A 19,809-nucleotide genomic window follows, 5' to 3' on the forward strand; every position below is an offset into this window, starting at 1 on the left:
AGTTTACTTTAAGTTCACTAACATACAAATACCCTATGCACACCACAAAGCAAAATAATAAGGTTGTGTCAATGTTGACACCAGTATGTCAAAGAGCAAAGCTAACAGAAACAATTAGGGGTTTCTTGTACAGTGTATCAACAGTTGAATCTCTTAATTTTCTCAAAACCAGCCAGCCGACACATGTTTCGTCGCATTAGGAATAGTGTTTCCGCGACTCCTCAGGGCTGTAGTGGAGCAAGATATAGATAGGAAGTCGCTCCGCCGGTGATAATTCCGACCCGGCAGGGCCCGTGACTCTGTAGGTGGTTTCCAGGTAAAAGTATGCGAAAGAAAGCGGATACACTTTGTTGAGAACATCCAAATATAATCAAATGCTTCCTTCTATTCAGGGGTTTTGTCGCGGCGATATACAAAGAATAAGTTTGCTTGAAAAAGTGGGTGCGAGTATCTTCTTCTCAAAGCTGCGGGTCCCGCAGAGAAGGTAGTGCAGTAAATCAGAAGTGGATAACCCCAGGTGTAAATGCCGCCTGTGATCGGTAGTGGTGCCGGTAGTTCCTCTCGCGGGTCACTGTGTTCCACCGTATGGTGGCACTGTCTGTGACTGTGTAGCATGCTTTATGAATGATAACTCATGAGATCAGTGCACTGCCTGGCCGGCAGCCACCTAGTACTAGACTAGCCGTCACCGGCGGTACACAGGCACACAGGTTTTTTAAGTGTGCAAGCCTCAGTGTGGAAATGGAACCCCAGCTTATAATTAGGGCTCATGGTTGTATGCTATTTATTTTTTGCCCATTTCCGTCTGTATTTATCCATATTTATTTTTGGGCCTTTATATCTGTATTTATCCATATTTATTTTGTGTTTTGCCTATAAATGAAGTTGTAAAACTGTACATTTCCATATCTACTTAACTGATAGACTCACTCATACTTTGATGTCCGTCATGTTTTAGCTATTTGAGCTGACAAATATTACATACCAATTCATCCACTGGTAAATACTAGCATTATACCATAAATGTATGTTGATATATGCGGTTATTTAAAGAAAGTTCATCCTATTTTTAATTTCCCATGCTGCCCATATACTCAGCTGCTGGCCTATAATTAATGAAAGACAGCACGGAGAGTCACGTAAAAGAAGCACAATTTTATGTATTTATCCACTTTTAAAAATAAATGCAGACAGAAAACACATTGTTTTCTGTCTGCATTTATCTGTAAAAATCCGTAATAACGGAAAACAGGGAGCCTTACTTATAATGCACGGTATGTGCCGAGACTGCTGATGATAGCTCTGCTTCTTTTAAGTGACTCTAAGGATGAACTTTATTTAAATAAAAGCATATATCAACATACATTTATGGTATAATGCTAGTATTTACCAGTGGATGAATTGTTATGTAATATTTGTCAGCTCAAATAGCTAAAACATGACGGACATCAAAGTATGAGTGAGTCTATCAGTTAAGTAGATATGGAAATGTACAGTTTTACAACTTCATTTATACGCAAAACACAAAATAAATATGGATAAATACAGCTAAAATGGCCCAAAAATAAATATTGATAAATACAGACGGAAATGGGCAAAAAATAAATAGCATAAAACAGGGAGCCCTAATTATAAGCTGGGGTTCCATTTCCACACTGAGGCTTGCACACTTAAAAAACCTGTGTGCCTGTGTACCACCGGTGGCGGCTAGTCTAGTACTAGGTGACTGCCGGCCAGGCAGTGCACTAATCTCATGCGTCATCATTCATAAAGCATGCTACACAGTCACAGACAGTACCACCACATGGTGGCGTGGGGTGGAGGTGACCAGCTGACAACCATCACGCCACCATCCTTCCCCCCAAAAAAGCAGTGTTGCGTTGGTTTGGCATGGGCGGCACATTTATTGCCATCATGATGATGATCATGGCATGGGCGCATGGCAGCTACCACGCTACTAGTTAAGTTACTTAAGTAAGTTAACTTCTTATCTTCAGTACCACTGTCTACTGCTTAACTGCTGCTGTTAATTATTGTTAACTTAAAGTAAACTTAGTGGTTCGTTCGTGGTGGGCTGGGCCCGGGACACACTGACTGCAGTGCAGACAGTGCACTGCCTTAGGCTGCTTCTTAGGGCAGCATTAGGCCTGCCACTGTCTGCCTCACCTAGTGCCACTGTTGTTACCGTACTGGCTACTACAACAGTACTACTACTAGTAGTGCTGCGCAGCTGTCAGTCCTGAGTCCTCCGTGCCAACGTCGTTGTTGGGTTGCGTTTGTTGGCTGGCGTTGAAGTTGTTGAACGGACCCAGTAAGATGATGACTCAAGTCAGTGTGCAGGGGTGTGGCATGACTTGACCCGTGAGGGTATGCTGGGGCCGCGGGCGTGGCAATAAATGAAACTGCACACACACTGCCTGCAGCCTAAAACGCACAACCCCAACGACGGCAGAACCAAAATCCAGCTCAAATAACACCACAGTGTCCCTCCCGACCCGCACCACCGGGCCCACAACACTAAAACTAAGAGCCGCGGCCGCCATATGAAATTGAGATTTGAGATGAACTTGATTGAGATTCATTCAGCATCTCATGAATCTCAGCATTCTCCTCTTAGCAATGGCATCATTATTGAATTTATAGATGATCATGGAATATGGCGGGCACATGGCGGCTCCTACACTACTAGTTAAAATTTCTACTTTTTGGGTGTTTAACTCACTCGCTTAACTCTTACTGGGCAGTCAGTAAAGTAACTGTTCTTGGTGGCAGTTCGTTCGCGGTAGGCCCGGGACACACACTGACAGCCAAGGCAGTCAGTGAACTGCCTTAGGCTACTTTGTTAACTGATTGGGGGCGGAGGGGCCAGGCTTGCAAGGTGAGCCATGATTTTCCATGGGTGCTGTTGGCCGCCGGGCGGTACTGGCTACCAACTACTGCTCTGCTGACAGTCCCTTAACACCAACGTCGTTGTGAGAAGTGGGGGGTCGCACTGGCTAACACTCAGAGTGAGTAGTAACTGAGGCGAGTTGAACGGCCGCCCATGGCCAGTTGAACCACGATGACTTGGTGGTGCAGGGTCAGATGCCGTGTGTGCAGATATGTATGCTGGGGCATGGCAATGCGCAATCAAAGCTGCGCACATTTCCTCCTGCCGCCTAACCCCTGCAGAACTAAACCCAGCCCAATTCAGTGTCCCGACCCGCCCACCGGGCCGGGAACACTGCTAAGGGCTGCGGCCTCCTCGCCAACACATAAACATAATCATCAGAGACAGTGAGACAGTCCAAATGTTGACTGCAAATTGCCGCGAATGCAGCGATTGGGTCTTTGAGAAGCTAGAGATTTATTCACCATTCATGAAAAATCTCAATTTTCGCCCGTCCAAATGCTGACTGCAGATTGCCGCGATTGCAGCGATTGCGTCTTTGAGAAGCTAGAGATTTATTCATCATTCATGAAAAATCTCAATTTTCGCCTCTCGGAATCTTCTCTTGATATCCTGATAACTGGTGTAGATCTGGACTTTTTGGGCCTACGGTGGACACCGCTAACCAACCCCGCTTACCAAGGACTTCATTGTTTGTTCCTTGCAATTTAAAGCGCCTAGATGAGACAGAACCCCCAGAGTTGTGTTTTCTGTGCCTCTTGCCATGTTCTGACTTTATCTGAGTTTACTTGCTCTTCCCATCTTTTTGCATTTGTCTATTTATGTTCGATTCCTCTCATTCCAGCGATTGGACTATTAAAAAAATAGATCATGTTTATAACCTAACTTTTAAATTAGACTGGGTAATCCTGCCGCTGCAAATTCTGAAATAAACCATTTTCATTGCAGAAGTGTTGCCCTTTTTTCTCCTGATCTGCATCCTGAATCTATAAAGAACTGCAGGCTCCGGGAGACGACCCCCTATGCTCCACCCCAGACGTGACGTGTTGAGTTAAACCTGAGAGCAGGATGTTTAGACCCTACTATCATCCTGCGGCCGAGGCAAGAGTGGGCAGATGTGAGCGTCATTACCAGCATGTGCAGTGTTTAAATTTCCCAAGCCGGCGCAGCCGCACTGAACACCAGAACACTGCTCTAGCCCCGTCCCCAGCAGTGCCAGACGATCCGGGTGAGGTGTCCACATTGTAAACTCAAGCACCTTGACTTTTCCAAAGTCATGACAAATAGGGCTGCCTTCAAGTTCCAACGGACCCTTCCTGGTGTGTAGTCGTGTTACTTTCAAGTTCCATGACAAAAGCAACCACCGTAACAGTAACACTCTGTGCGGAGGAGCTATCAAAATCAATGACCCGTCATTGTGTGTGTAGACCCGGCCCTGATGCTTAAGTGCCGGTGCTAAGCACCGGAAAGAACCGGCGCAAATTAAGCACTGATGTAATCCATTGCATTCTTGTAAAGTAATATGTTCCAAGATGGCAACCACATTTTGACTACATCGGTCGTTCGTTGCTATTTGTTGCACTGTTGTGAGAGGTGGGGTTGAAGGTATGTAGTGACTCCGTTTCCATGGCATCTTCTTTCATTAACAAGATGTTGATTCCCAGCCATGCAGGATGTCAATCAGAGGCTTTGATTTCACAAACATGAAGTAATGAGCATCTTTCCGATTAAACTAGTATTCTGAAGAAATTATCCCGGTTTTTTTGTGTAGCGGGTTATAATGAATATGACAGTGACACCACTTTCTGGTAATGGCATAGTGGACTGTTTATAATAAACTAGCAGCCAGTCCCGACGTTGTCCGGGTATGAATTGCTGCCGGCCAGTAGTATATTGTTTCGTACGATTTCGTTTTGATAGCATTTCTTATCTGTGACAGGCCTGTGAACTCGCTCCGATTCACAGTGCACTGCTGATGCACTTAAGAGTGCACGTTCAGTAGTGTGTGAACGCGAGTTTCCCTACTTTATTTTTCCTTGCAATATTATATAGCGCGAACTCGACAACATGGAGTGAGCACAATTTACATTACAGAAGAACACATTCATTTGTGGTAGGCACGGGGAGACAAAGCGATTTGCCTGGAATTACAGGATGTTGAGCTGATGCTGAGATTCGAACGTAGGTCCCCAGCTCCAAAGTTCGCAATTCTAGAACTTGTGGAGGGAGGTGTGTCTAAAAGTGTATGTCGGTGCTGGCCATTAATGAGAGAGACCTTTGCATTTTTCAAATCGGTGGTGAAAAAATATGAGTATGTTGCTGGAGATTTGGGCCGCCGTGCCACCAATGTACTTACCGGGGGATGGTAAACACCCATTATTCCGCAACTTTCTTTCCGCATACCATCACTCCGCATACTTTCATTACGAAAGTACCATGACTCCGCAATGCCATTATAACACATGACATTACATTTTATATGCTTTACCACGCATACATTTACAACGAAATTCGTTGTAAATGCATGAATGGTAAAAGCATGTTTTTTTTAATGTTTGGATAAGGTAAGTATGGGTATAGGGGTATATGTTTTGGGGTACTGAGGTATATGTTTTGGGGTGTTTGGGTATTTTAAGGGTTCAGATATAGTTTTGGGTTATGGGGTACAGGGGTAGTTTTAGGGTTTAGGGATAGGTATGGGTTTTGGGGTACAGGGGTATTTTTAGGATTCAGGGCTAGGTTTGGGTTTTGGGGTATAGGGGTATTTTTAGTGTTCAGGGGTAGGTTTGGGTTTTGGGGTACAGGGGTATTTTAAGGGTTCAGGGCTAGGTTTGGGTTTTGGGGTACAGGGGTATTATTAGGGTTCAGGGCTAGGTTTGAGTTTTGGGGTACAGGGGTATTTTAGGGTTCAGGGGTAGGTTTGGGTTTTGGGGTACAGGGTTATTTTTATGGTTCAGGGCTAGGTTTGGGTTTTGGGGTACAGGGGTATTTTTAGGGTTCAGGGGTAGGTTTGGGTTTTGGGGTACAGGGGTACAGGGGTATTTTGAGGGTTCAGGGCTAGGTTTGGGTTTTGGGGTACAGGGGTATTTTAGGGATATGGGGTAGGTTTGGGTTTTGGGGTACGGGGTTATTTTTAGGGTTCAGGGCTAGGTTTGAGTTTTGGGGTACAGGGGTATTTTTAGGGTTCAGGGGTAGGTTTGGATTTTGAGGTACAGGGGTATTTATAGGGTTCAGGGCTAGGTTTGGGTTTTGGGGTACAGGGGTATTTTTAGGGTTTAGGGATAGGTTTGGGTTTTGGGGTACTGGGTGCATTTATAGGGTTAAGATGGGTTAGTTTTTGCATTTGTCTATATATGTTCGATTCCTCTCATTCCAGCGATTGGACTATTAAAAAAATAGATCATGTTTATAACCTAACTTTTAAATTAGACTGGGTAATCCTGCCGCTGCAAATTCTGAAATAAACCATTTTCATTGCAGAAGTGTTGCCCTTTTTTCTCCTGATCTGCATCCTGAATCTATAAAGAACTGCAGGCTCCGGGAGACGACCCCCTATGCTCCACCCCAGACGTGACGTGTTGAGTTAAACCTGAGAGCAGGATGTTTAGACCCTACTATCATCCTGCGGCCGAGGCAAGAGTGGGCAGATGTGAGCGTCATTACCAGCATGTGCAGTGTTTAAATTTCCCAAGCCGGCGCCGCCGCACTGAACACCAGAACACTGCTCTAGCCCCGTCCCCAGCAGTGCCAGACGATCCGGGTGAGGTGTCCACATTGTAAACTCAAGCACCTTGACTTTTCCAAAGTCATGACAAATAGGGCTGCCTTCAAGTTCCAACGGACCCTTCCTGGTGTGTAGTCGTGTTACTTTCAAGTTCCATGACAAAAGCAACCACCGTAACAGTAACACTCTGTGCGGAGGAGCTATCAAAATCAATGACCCGTCATTGTGTGTGTAGACCCGGCCCTGATGCTTAAGTGCCGGTGCTAAGCACCGGAAAGAACCGGCGCAAATTAAGCACTGATGTAATCCATTGCATTCTTGTAAAGTAATATGTTCCAAGATGGCAACCACATTTTGACTACATCGGTCGTTCGTTGCTATTTGTTGCACTGTTGTGAGAGGTGGGGTTGAAGGTATGTAGTGACTCCGTTTCCATGGCATCTTCTTTCATTAACAAGATGTTGATTCCCAGCCATGCAGGATGTCAATCAGAGGCTTTGATTTCACAAACATGAAGTAATGAGCATCTTTCCGATTAAACTAGTATTCTGAAGAAATTATCCCGGTTTTTTTTGTGTAGCGGGTTATAATGAATATGACAGTGACACCACTTTCTGGTAATGGCATAGTGGACTGTTTATAATAAACTAGCAGCCAGTCCCGACGTTGTCCGGGTATGAATTGCTGCCGGCCAGTAGTATATTGTTTCGTACGATTTCGTTTTGATAGCATTTCTTATCTGTGACAGGCCTGTGAACTCGCTCCGATTCACAGTGCACTGCTGATGCACTTAAGAGTGCACGTTCAGTAGTGTGTGAACGCGAGTTTCCCTACTTTATTTTTCCTTGCAATATTATATAGCGCGAACTCGACAACATGGAGTGAGCACAATTTACATTACAGAAGAACACATTCATTTGTGGTAGGCACGGGGAGACAAAGCGATTTGCCTGGAATTACAGGATGTTGAGCTGATGCTGAGATTCGAACGTAGGTCCCCAGCTCCAAAGTTCGCAATTCTAGAACTTGTGGAGGGAGGTGTGTCTAAAAGTGTATGTCGGTGCTGGCCATTAATGAGAGAGACCTTTGCATTTTTCAAATCGGTGGTGAAAAAATATGAGTATGTTGCTGGAGATTTGGGCCGCCGTGCCACCAATGTACTTACCGGGGGATGGTAAACACCCATTATTCCGCAACTTTCTTTCCGCATACCATCACTCCGCATACTTTCATTACGAAAGTACCATGACTCCGCAATGCCATTATAACACATGACATTACATTTTATATGCTTTACCAAGCATACATTTACAACGAAATTCGTTGTAAATGCATGAATGGTAAAAGCATGTTTTTTTTAATGTTTGGATAAGGTAAGTATGGGTATAGGGGTATATGTTTTGGGGTACTGAGGTATATGTTTTGGGGTGTTTGGGTATTTTAAGGGTTCAGATATAGTTTTGGGTTATGGGGTACAGGGGTAGTTTTAGGGTTTAGGGATAGGTATGGGTTTTGGGGTACAGGGGTATTTTTAGGATTCAGGGCTAGGTTTGGGTTTTGGGGTATAGGGGTATTTTTAGTGTTCAGGGGTAGGTTTGGGTTTTGGGGTACAGGGGTATTTTAAGGGTTCAGGGCTAGGTTTGGGTTTTGGGGTACAGGGGTATTATTAGGGTTCAGGGCTAGGTTTGAGTTTTGGGGTACAGGGGTATTTTAGGGTTCAGGGGTAGGTTTGGGTTTTGGGGTACAGGGTTATTTTTATGGTTCAGGGCTAGGTTTGGGTTTTGGGGTACAGGGGTATTTTTAGGGTTCAGGGGTAGGTTTGGGTTTTGGGGTACAGGGGTACAGGGGTATTTTGAGGGTTCAGGGCTAGGTTTGGGTTTTGGGGTACAGGGGTATTTTAGGGATATGGGGTAGGTTTGGGTTTTGGGGTACGGGGTTATTTTTAGGGTTCAGGGCTAGGTTTGAGTTTTGGGGTACAGGGGTATTTTTAGGGTTCAGGGGTAGGTTTGGATTTTGAGGTACAGGGGTATTTATAGGGTTCAGGGCTAGGTTTGGGTTTTGGGGTACAGGGGTATTTTTAGGGTTTAGGGATAGGTTTGGGTTTTGGGGTACTGGGTGCATTTATAGGGTTAAGATGGGTTAGTGTTTAAGGGTGTTGGGGTATTTTAAGGAGTAAGGGTGGGTTATGATTATGGGGTGCAGTGTTATTTCAAGGGAGGTGGGTGGACACCCGGAGCTGGAATGTACAGAACCTGGGAAGAAAAAACAATGAAATATTGGGCACAACGCTCGCTTTTTTTTCCCCGTAATGCCGCGCCCCGCACACGCCCACGCCCCCAGCACATGCCCACAGCACACGAAATGAGACATGACATGAAGGGTGGAATGTACCACACGCCCCCATCGTTTGTCATGCCCCCAGCACACGCCCACAGCACAACGCAGACACGCCCAGAAGGGACTACTTTGCTGGCACGGTTCTTTTACCTTTTAATTGTATATGGTGGGCGTCTGCATATGTCCTTCTGCTGCAACTGCCCTTTCCAACGCTGTATTGGGTGTTGTGATTGGTGCTGTGGTTCCTGAGATCACCCGCCTCAAAGGTTTGGGCTCTCTCTTTATTATATTAGTATAGAAGATATATAGACATGCAACCAGATACCATTAATCATCACCTCTCCTACTTTTCTTTTCTTTAAATCTTGTTTTTATCTTATCACATTTACTTAGAGTTCAGAGATAGAGGTCAAAAGTCAGTTTGTCTTCTTACATTTGCTTTTCTTTCTCTGACTGTGAATTTATAGAATTTTGTAAAGCGAGCTCTCTGACAATGGTGCTGTGCGAAGCATGTAAAATGAAAGACTGTAAAGGGTAAGGCTTTTTTCTAAGACAACATTTAAATAGTTAATTGCACAACTATTTAAAATATATTTCAGTAGTTTTGAAAGCACATTTTTGTAATTCTGTGTGATGAAATAACATTTTTACAGGATGAGAGTAAATCAGAACACCTTACTTGGTGATGTGCAAATGGTATATATTTTTGCTAAAACCCAATTTCCAAAGGTTGTTTATGCGCTCGACAGCTTTATCAGTAAAACTGCATGTTAGTGGGAAAGGGTGTGGGCATTTCAATGGGAAATGTGCTGTGTGTAAATGGCAGTGCACTACCACATCACTTTTTAGTAATATATTTATTAAAAGTGAGTTTTTAAACATGAACTGAGAAATATTCCTGCTCCCGTCCTGATGACAATGCTATAAGTGAACTAAAAGGCAAATCCTGAGGTCATGTATACCCTGTATGTTTATATATTTTATTTTGAAAGTTTTATATAGCGCGAACATAACCTTTGTGGGTATCAGAGCGCTTTACATAGGTAGAAGTAACAAACAAAAGAGCACTGAGCGTCATAATTAAATCTTGTTATACAAAAACAGCCCTTGTGGGAAATAGATACATTGTTTCATGTGAATTTCCTTAAGATTAGAGATTTTACTTCTTTCTTAAAAGAGGTAGAAGAGGCATTCCGTCTGGTCTCCGGGGGCAGTGTGTTCCATAGCTAAGTTTGGAATACATAATAGGTATGCTAGGAGCTGTTGCAGAGATCCTGTTTCTAAGGCCAGGACTGGGAATATGTGTCTTGGTGTTCTGAGATCAAATTCGTATTATACATGGAGCTAATGTTTCTTCCAATAAATCAAATTAAAAAAATGTGTACAGCAGATCTTCCGAAACCGCATGTTTAAAGGTGCTCTCATATGCGATAATGAAGAAAAAGCCAGCTCCTTAAAATAAAATATTTGCCTAGGATCACGGAATTTGAGGCAGGTTTACATTACAGTTAGGTCGAGTAGGTTATTCAAGTTACTAGACCTGCAGGTCTAGTAATATTTTAATGATTTTTTTAGCCCTGTTAAGTATAGGGAACAATTTAAAGTTTACTAAACTTGAAAACAATATATTTTATGAGACATTAATATAAATTAATTTTATATATTTATTTTAAATAAGAACTAAAGAAAATATGCTACACCACTAGCATAATTTTGATTTAAATCTGTAATGTAAATATAATTCAAAATAAAATGCTTTTTCTGAAGTTTAAATTAAACAAGACATTCAATAAATGTAAAAAAAATATGCATTGATAACTATTCAAAGTGATGTATGAAATTAGCAAAAGTAGTTTAATTATAATACAGTTTATTGTTAAATATATTTTTAAATGTTAAAAAAAGATGGTTCAAATGCTATGATTAAATGAAAAATGATGTACTATTTTTATTAATTCAGTCGAAAGGTGTAATGACATAGCTACCTATTTTCATAAAAAAGTAATAGAAATATATTACCTATTCCTAAAGGATAGGCACTTGAACTCGCAGATAGGTACAGAGGTGGAAAGACCTTTATCCATCCCAAAATTAGCTCTTTTCCCCAGACTTGAGGAAGAAGACGTTCATAATCTAATAAAAGGTACTAAATCTGGATCACCTATTTATCCAGCCCCGCCCCAGATTTTATTTAAAGCACTGGAGAACATTTTACCCTCCATAATGGAAATGCTCAACCTATCATTAGAAACAGCTTTGGTCCCAAAAGCTTAGAAGCATGCAATCATTAGGCCTTTACAAAAAAAGCCAATATGAACCCTACTGTCTTTAGCAATCTACGCCATCTCTCACTTTTGACATTTATCAGCAAACGTTTGGGAAAGCATGTAAATAGTAAGCCTGGGCATAGCACTTCGCTACGCCCACGGAGTGAGCGTAGTGTTGCCTACTTCGCCATTTGCGAAGTAGGCGTAGCAGGCAACACTACGCCCACTCCGTGGGCGTAGCGAAGTTGCCCGCCACCCGCCTCCCTCCCGCCCTCCCTAAATACTGAAATAATTATTTTAAAAACAATAAAACACCACTTACCTTGTCGGCTGCATCTCCGGGGCTCCCTCTGGTAACCGCGCCGCCATCATGCATAGTAATGCGCATGCGCGGCCGCCCGCGTATGCGCATTTCTCGTGAGAAATGCGCATGCGCGGGCGGCAGCGCATGCGCATTACTATGCATGATGGCGGCGCGGTTACCAGAGGGAGCCCCGGAGACGCAGCCGACAAGGTAAGTGGTGTTTTATTGTTTTTAAAATAATTATTTCAGTATTTAGGGAGGGCGGGAGGGAGGCGGGTGGTATTTAGCGAGGGCGGGAGGGAGGCGGGTGGCGCGTAGTGGGGCTACGCGAAGTGCGTAGGTGGACGTAGTTTCTGGTCCACTTCGCATAGCTTCGCGTAGCCCCACTACGCCTACTACGCCCAGGGTTAGTAAATAGTACCTTGACCAACTGGAAACTAATGAAACACTGCATCCCACTCAGATGGGTTTTCGTGCCTCCCATAGTACAGAATTAGCACTTTTGGTGGTCATAGAGGAGTTAAAGGCACTATTGGTTAAGGGTGGTTCTGCCACCATACTTTTGTTAGACCACAGTGCAGCATTTGACACAGTAGATCATACCACTTTAATAGGGAGACTAAGAGAAATAGGAGTCCATGGCCTTGCCATGGACTTGTTGGCTTCTTTTTTTGGAAGACTGGTCCTTCCAAGTGATGGAAGGGGACGGTTTCTCAGACCACCTCCCAATGACATGTGGCGTCCCACAGGGATCTTCCCTTAGTCCTACCCTATTTAATATTTATGTACGACAGCTGGCTAATATAGCACGGGAAGATGGTGTCTCAGTGGTGTCATTTGCTGATGATACTCAGCTGATAGTCTCCCTAACAGATAATGCAAATCAGCAGTCGAGTCACTGTCTGGAGAGAGTGGTAAATTGGATGGCAAATAGCCATCTAAAATTAAATGGTGAAAAAACTGAGATTATGCTATTGGGAAAATCCAATATCCAGGCACCCCTGACACAGTGGCAGCCTTGTATGGGAAACCCACCTATACCCAAATCAGTTATACAAAGCTTGGGGGTCTGGATAGAGAACTCAATCACAATGGATTGCCAGTCCAGGAAACTGTCAGGAATATGTTTCTCTCTGCTTAAAATACTAAGGAAGATTATTGAGGTGATCCTGGAATATCTGAAAAAAACGGCCATCCAGACACTTATAATCTCGTGCTTGGACTATGGAATCTCACTTTACGTGGGCACGCCTAAATATGTGACGAAGAGACTACAGGTAGTACAAAATGTGGCAGCAAAACTCCTAAAAATCCCCAAACACATTTCGACTAAAGAAGAACTGAAACAGCTACACTGGCTCCCTATTGAAACAAGAATAAAGTTTAAGTCCCTATGCCTGGCATATATAGGGCTGTTAACAAAAAAGGTCCAATACAACTGAAACAAATGATGTCCAGGTATGTCCCGACCAGGCAGCTAAGATCATCCCAGCAACAGCTTATTGGGACTAAGAGAGCGAAAAGAGCCAGGTTGGGGGGGGGGGCAGATCATTTGCCCACCTGGTACTAAAGATGTGGAATGCCCTCACGTATAAAGTAAGAATTCTACCCAACGAAACCGTTTTCAGGAAACATCTCAAAACTTTGCTGTTTCCCTTGTAGACACCCTATCGATAAGAGCTTGTAAACAGTACTCTTTAGCGCTGGGAAGCCCTCTGGTAGCCACGCGCTCTACAAATTCTTAAACATAAACATTAATTATTTTTAGCATTAAATTGTGTTTATATGAACTATTTAAAATAATGTAACTTAATTTAATATTATTTCCCATAGGTTGATATTTTAAGTCCCTAATTCCAATATTTTATATGGGAGGAGCTGCAATACCAGTAGCTGGCAATGTGTAGTGCTAGACTTACTCCAGCTCTGAACTGGGCCCTTTTTTTTAGTATAGTACCTGTAGAAATGTACTGCTGTCCCTTCCTAAATCCCTCCTGACCCTCCTGTAAACCCCTCCTTACTCCTCCCTTAACCCCACCCCATTACTCATACATTTTCCAACCACTCCCCTGCGTCCCTTAAACATTTACTATTAAAATGCATACCTAAATTTGTGGGGGCTCTGCTATTGGGGTTATAATCTCGGCACCTAAAAATATAGACAACTTCCACACTTAACTTGACTGGATAAAGGGCCTTACCTGTGTTAACAGGAGTATGATTTCTACCAGAGATAACTTTTAAATACTGATAATTACCTACTTTACTGTGGTATCAAATGTTGCTGGGGTTGTAACGTTGCATTACTACCTCTACATTTCGAACTATGCACCAGACAAGCCATGTGTTTGGATATCTGAGTGGAATCTGACAATTATTCCCTTCAGAAAAGTAGTATTCTGCCAGATTTGTTGAGTTGATGGGTTCTAGTAAGATTGGGGGCAATGTCTGCAGTCTATCAGGCTGACCACATATGCATGATAGCAACTTACCAGTTAGGCTTGATTTCGGGAGAGAGTGGAGCATCCACAGAAGAAAAGACCTAAGGACTTGAAGCTGCTCATCTTCACCTGGCACAATTGCTGGGGAGATGAATAGAGGTTGTTGGACCTGGGTCTTCAGGTGCTTGCTGGGTAGTATATAGGTGATGTGAGTAATCACTAATGGTTATCAAACCCATTAGTGAGCTGAGAGCAGATGGCAGCACATATCCACAAATGGTATTCCCACCTACGTATGGGCCAGTAATTGCCGAACACCTCTGCTTTTCCAGATGGGCATCTTTGGCTTAGCCTATCACATAGCTGGACCATAGTGGGACATTAGGTGGGTTACAAGCTCACACCTGCTCATATGTAGATTTGTGCCTCACTGCTAACTCTGAAGGCTCCCAATTCTACTGTCCAAAACAACTACTGCTGTACTTTGCAGTGAGGTTCTCCTCTATTTTGCTCTCTGATGCCCTCTTAACTACAGTACATATTCAAGATCTCAGGCCTCACATTAAACAAATATGCACAGCTTTAGTGCCTCAAACTACCCCAATACTAATTTCTACCATGCATTACACAAGGGACCATAATATCTGCTCCTGTTCTCACACCATACATTAACTCAGTGTCTCCATCATCATATTCTTCCTCTTGAATTCCACCTGCATGCCTTTCTGTTTATTACAACCACTGTCTTTTACACATGAAAGCCAGTGCTAATCTTTTGTGTTCAATGTTTCTTTCTCTCATAAGGGCTGGGGCTTTGCCTCTCATTTCAAGCGGCCATCACAGTGCTGGGCTATTACTTTATACGCTTTCGAACACTTGCCAATTCCTTGGCCTCTACAGGTGTCTCCCTCGGAATGGCATTGTGGCCACTGATGTCCCAGTACTTGCTGGATTTTGTGGACTGGCGTGGGACCTTTCTCATCTTTGGGGGAGTGTTGCTCAACTGCTGCGTCTGTGGGGCTGTGATGAGACCCATCCACTCCCTGCCCTCTTCACCAAAGGCCAACGTACATCCCACTCCGGAGTCCAGACAGAATGGAAATCTCAGCCCGCCACTTGCTTCTACCTCCTGCTTTTGGACAAGCATGTCATCTTGCAGTCGGTTACTACAGAAATACATGGCCTTTGATCTCTTGCGTCACAACAAACATTATCAGATCTATACCTTTGGTAATATCTGTATGGTATTTGGCTTTGTGCTGAACGTCTACCTGGTCCCATATGCAACTGCTAGTGGGATTGAGGAGAGCAAGGCAGCCATGCTACTTGGCATCATTGGCTTCATCAACATCTTTGTGCGCCCGGTGGCTGGGGTCATCTCACAGATGGCCTTCTTTAAGGACCGGCTCTACTATCTCTTCTGCCTGGCTGTGATGGTCAATGGAGCCAGCAATCTCATAGCTGGGCTGTGGGACAGCTATGCTGCTTTGGTCCTCTTCTGTGTGGCGTACAGCATCTCCATGAGTTTTGTCGGCTCATTGGTCTTCCAGGTTCTCATGGACATTGTGGGCATGGAGCGCTTCGCAAGTGCTTTTGGGCTTTTCACAATCCTAGAAAGCATCACTATTCTTATTGGACCACCATTGGCAGGTAAGATCAGTTGAAAAGTGTGTGTATGCTGTAATTTCCTGGGATATATTACTGAAAATCAAGAGGGGGACAGGTTGATTAGAAATTAGAAGCTACCCAATGGGCCTCCTTCCTCTGAATGACTTTCAGACTGTAGCATTGTTATATATTAGGCATGTGACTGATAACTGTCCCAACCTAACAGGCATTAGATGCACAGGCCCGTAAGGAAATCTTAAGATTTCTCAAAACGCCATTCTGATTGCCCTTAAAATTTTGCACTCAGAATTGGAATGTCTCACTGTATTTCTACTTCTCCTTAACCGCATGCGTGCGGGCGGAATTCCGCCCGTACGCTGGGTTTTTTAAAATCGCATGTTACGTGACGAGCTGGGCTCGTCATGAGCGTGCGAGGAGGCTACGCCATGACGAGCCCAGCTCGTCATGAGCGTCGAAGGGGTTAAATGTTTCAGATGAAGTGGTAAGGTGACTCTTTTATCCTTAGACTAATACTCTTGTGGGAAATATTTCCCTGTGGGGGAGAGGGACTGAGCATTTTGCATAGAAAAAAACAGGGCAGCCATTAGTTGCCTGTTTCCCCTTCCTCTATCTGTAACAGTCAGATCTATATATGAAGATTTGCATGTGGTGAGTAGGTTGTGTAGAAACAGAGGCTGTTGACCTCAGAATGAAAGGGCTGCAAAGGTTTGGTGGTGTCTGGGTGTTCAGAGGCAAACCAGTTTTAGGTAACGATTGGGACTGGCTAGAGATGGCATCCCCAAGATTGGGAAAAGAACAGATGGCATAGTATCTCCAGGGTTATGTGTGATTTTCAATCCTATCATTGAATTATGGAGGAGACTGTGCATCCCCATGGAAGATAATATATGTCTTACCCCATTCAGGGGCCTCAGTGTAAGCGGGGGCTTCCAAGCCTAAAATGTGGAAGTTGGGTCATTTGCCTCTGATGTTAAGGGGTCCATCCTACCGTGGCACTCCAGACTGGTCCAAATACAACTCCTTCAGCATTTGACTCTCTGTGGTAGCAATTGTGAGCAGTCATAGGGTTTTAAGTGATATTGTACGGGGATGCTTGCACACACAACTCGACAATCAACCAGCAGCTCAATAACTGGTATTCCATCCCAGTACTTTACCTCATAAAAGAAAAGTTCTTTATTACACACAAAAGACACAAATAATACTGAATAGGCACAATTTTGTGAACTGTGTGATTGGGCTACTGAGCCTCGATCTGCTATTCACTCCTCATCCGAACCCAGGTTCCACACTTCATCTAATTTTGGCGATTCTCACCTTTGAGTTAGAATGTTTTATTAGCATAAATTCAGGTGCAGATTACCTCACTCTAGTATGCTCAGTGTACAGTATTGATACCCCAGTTTCTGACAGCAGTGGCAGCCTGTTCATGTAAGCACAGTGGGGCGGGGGTGGAGGGGTGCTAGTGACTAACGACGGAATAGTGAAAATAAAATAATTTAAAAAATAAAACCACTTACCTTGTGCAAGTCGCAATGCAGCACACACAAGGTGTTTTTTTATTTTCAATATTCCATTGTTTGTCACTTGTACCCCCCACCCCTGCCCCGCCCCACCGTGCTTACCTGCACGGGCCACCACTGCCCGATAGTAACCACCACTCAAAGTCTGATACCTGCCAAGCAAACACCTGAACATACAGTTGCTGTCCTCAGTTCACCAAATGCAAAAACAACAAGGTGGTAGGGGAATGCTTGAATTAATCTCAGTCGCTGGAAATCGCTCATTTTTCACCCATCATGCACCAGTTTGGACCAAGACATATGCAAATGAGTCTAGACCCTGTTCCCCACGGAACAGTCCAGCCCGAACTGCCAGTCCAGCTCCTCTCTGAACCAAAACTCAAACTGAGGTGACATAGTGTACGAAGTAATGATGGATTAGGATGAGGCCCAGAATAATTACCAGCGACTGAGACTAATTCAAGCATTCCATCCTTCATTTTTTGTATACTTTAGTGTGTCTACCTATGTGGGACGGGTATGCCCAGACGTGTGTCCCATGCACACTGTGTCACTGGAATCAAGCTGTACCCCGCTGATGAGCCCATAACTAGGGCAAAACAAGTCCTGGGTTGCTTGTGTTCCAGTTCAGGGAGCACCTGGCTTGGCAATTCGGGCTGGACTGTTCTGATTGGAGCAGGGTCAAGAGTGATTTGCATATAGTTGGTGCAACCTGAGGTGACATGGGGTACAAAATAACTATTGATTGGGACGCAGCTCAGAGTAATTACCAGTGGCTGAGATTAATTCAAGCATTACTTCCATCACTTTGTTTTGGTATACTTTAGTCCCAGCAGTGGCCGGCTCAGGTAAGTGCGACGGGGCGGAGCAGGGCAGGATGCGACAAGGGGTAAGCCGACAGACGACGAAATAGGTATTATTTATTTATTTAATTATATCCATTCCCCCCAGCTTTAGCCTCCCCAAGCCCAACCGCCCCTCTGTTTACCTGTGCCGGCCGCCTCTGTTTAGTCCTCTGTTCACCTTCATCTGGTAAACCCAAATAGCACTGAAATCTCACTTCTTCTTTCAGCCGGCAGGTTAGCTTCTGGATACCTCAAGTAAGATCAATGAACCGCTTGTGCCTGTGAAGCTGGCTGTCAGGCAGACACCAGTTCTGGCTGCGCAGCAGTCCTCTGAGTATTCTGCAGAGCATTCACTTCCTTGGTCATAGAAAACCTGGTACTGAAACAACTAGTGGGTCAGTGGGTTCCACATTTTACAGTAAAAGCAGACTGGAGATGTTATTCCTCTGTCTGCCTTTTAAAAAAGCGATTTGGATCTATTCTCTGTTAAAGTGTCCTTTACAGTCTGCTCTCCAGACACAGCTTTTGTTTAGAATGAGGCTCTTCATAGCAGGGTAGTCCCAGCTTGGAACCCCCACAACAGAGGCACAAAGAGATGCAAGGTGGCTGCCATCAGCACCAAGGGACAATGATCAAGGGAAAGACAAAAAACGGAACTTGTCTAAATTGATTCTTTCACCTTGAAAAGCAGATATTGCAGCTTCAACCACACCACTTACCAAATGGCAGAACTGCATGACGACAATGCAGCAGACCCTCAGCAAAATGCCTGATTGGAATTCCAAAGGAGCCTTGTCTCTTCTTTCCCCACTTCCATATCTAGGTCTCTTAAATCCAGCTTCAAGATTGTCAGCAATAGACTTTGACTATCTGGAAAAACAACCTAACCTCCATCTTTTGCAGAAGGCCAGGCCAGGGACATCCTAAACGGATACCAGAGGCTCACTTATGTGCACAGTGCTTGTACCATTCAAGCCACAAACATGGATACCACTCACTTAGGGTGTTAGCGCTAAGATGTCAGCTAGTGCACGAAGTGGAATGTCACTCAAGTGGGCATTCACTCCAGTGACACACATAAAATGGGTCCACTCCAACTAAGGATTCGCAAAACACAGTAGACTTCTGCATGTTGTAAAATGTCCATACAGCTATAGAGACGACTTGGAGTGCCACCATCAGGGCTAAGTCCCTGGGACTCTGCAAGAGGTGAGAGAAACAGCCCATTGTAGAGGGAGCAGCAATGATATGCCATAGGGCCATAGATGTTGCAGCATACAGATCAGACAACCTACAATAAAGAAATTAGAAATGCTTAAAGCTGATAGGTGGCCCATAAGGCAGGAGGCTCAAAAGGCAAGGGAAGTAGAAGTAAATGGAACTGTTTCCGGTGACAATGACAAAAACTGTTTGGGAGGTAGTGTTATACTCTGCAAAGATGGTGCACTGTCAGCTAGTCTGGATGGCACTGCGAAATAGGTGGTCTCTGGGTTCCCATCATGGAGAAGGTGTAGGTCTATGGAGACTTGTCTCCTCCTGAGAGTCCTTGGCCTCTCTTCAGAAGATTTTGGAAGCAGTGCAGATGTCAGGTGTTGTCCACTGGAATAGGACTAGAAGTTGAATGTTCATGGCAGTAGTAAGCAAAGGAACACAACACTCAACATCTAATGCCATACCTCATGAAATGCATGAATGTTTATACTACTGCACCAGAAGCTACTCCTCCACTAAGGCAGAGGAGCATCGCCCCACAAGAAAAATGAAATGATAATATTGTTATTATTATTTTATTTTTCACTATTGGCTCTGTAGAGGTGCAGGAAAAAAATATTAATGGAAAACTGTAAAT

The 19,809-nt window shown here is 44.0% G+C and overlaps 1 protein-coding gene across 3 annotated transcripts in view; it reads left to right on the top strand.

Annotated features, from left to right (window-relative positions):
* The window catches only part of LOC144770188 (monocarboxylate transporter 6-like), a 365,737-nt gene that overhangs the window by 311,119 nt on the left and 34,809 nt on the right, over positions 1–19,809 (top strand). For all 3 annotated transcript variants that reach the window (XM_078654495.1, XM_078654496.1, XM_078654498.1), the window contains one exon: positions 14,768–15,613. In XM_078654495.1, the coding sequence (XP_078510621.1) occupies positions 14,768–15,613 (846 nt within the window). The remainder of the gene's footprint in view (positions 1–14,767; positions 15,614–19,809) is intronic.

The sequence above is a fragment of the Lissotriton helveticus genome, chromosome 7, assembly GCF_964261635.1.
Source record: "Lissotriton helveticus chromosome 7, aLisHel1.1, whole genome shotgun sequence".
In the NCBI taxonomy this organism is placed as follows: Eukaryota; Metazoa; Chordata; class Amphibia; order Caudata; family Salamandridae; genus Lissotriton; species Lissotriton helveticus.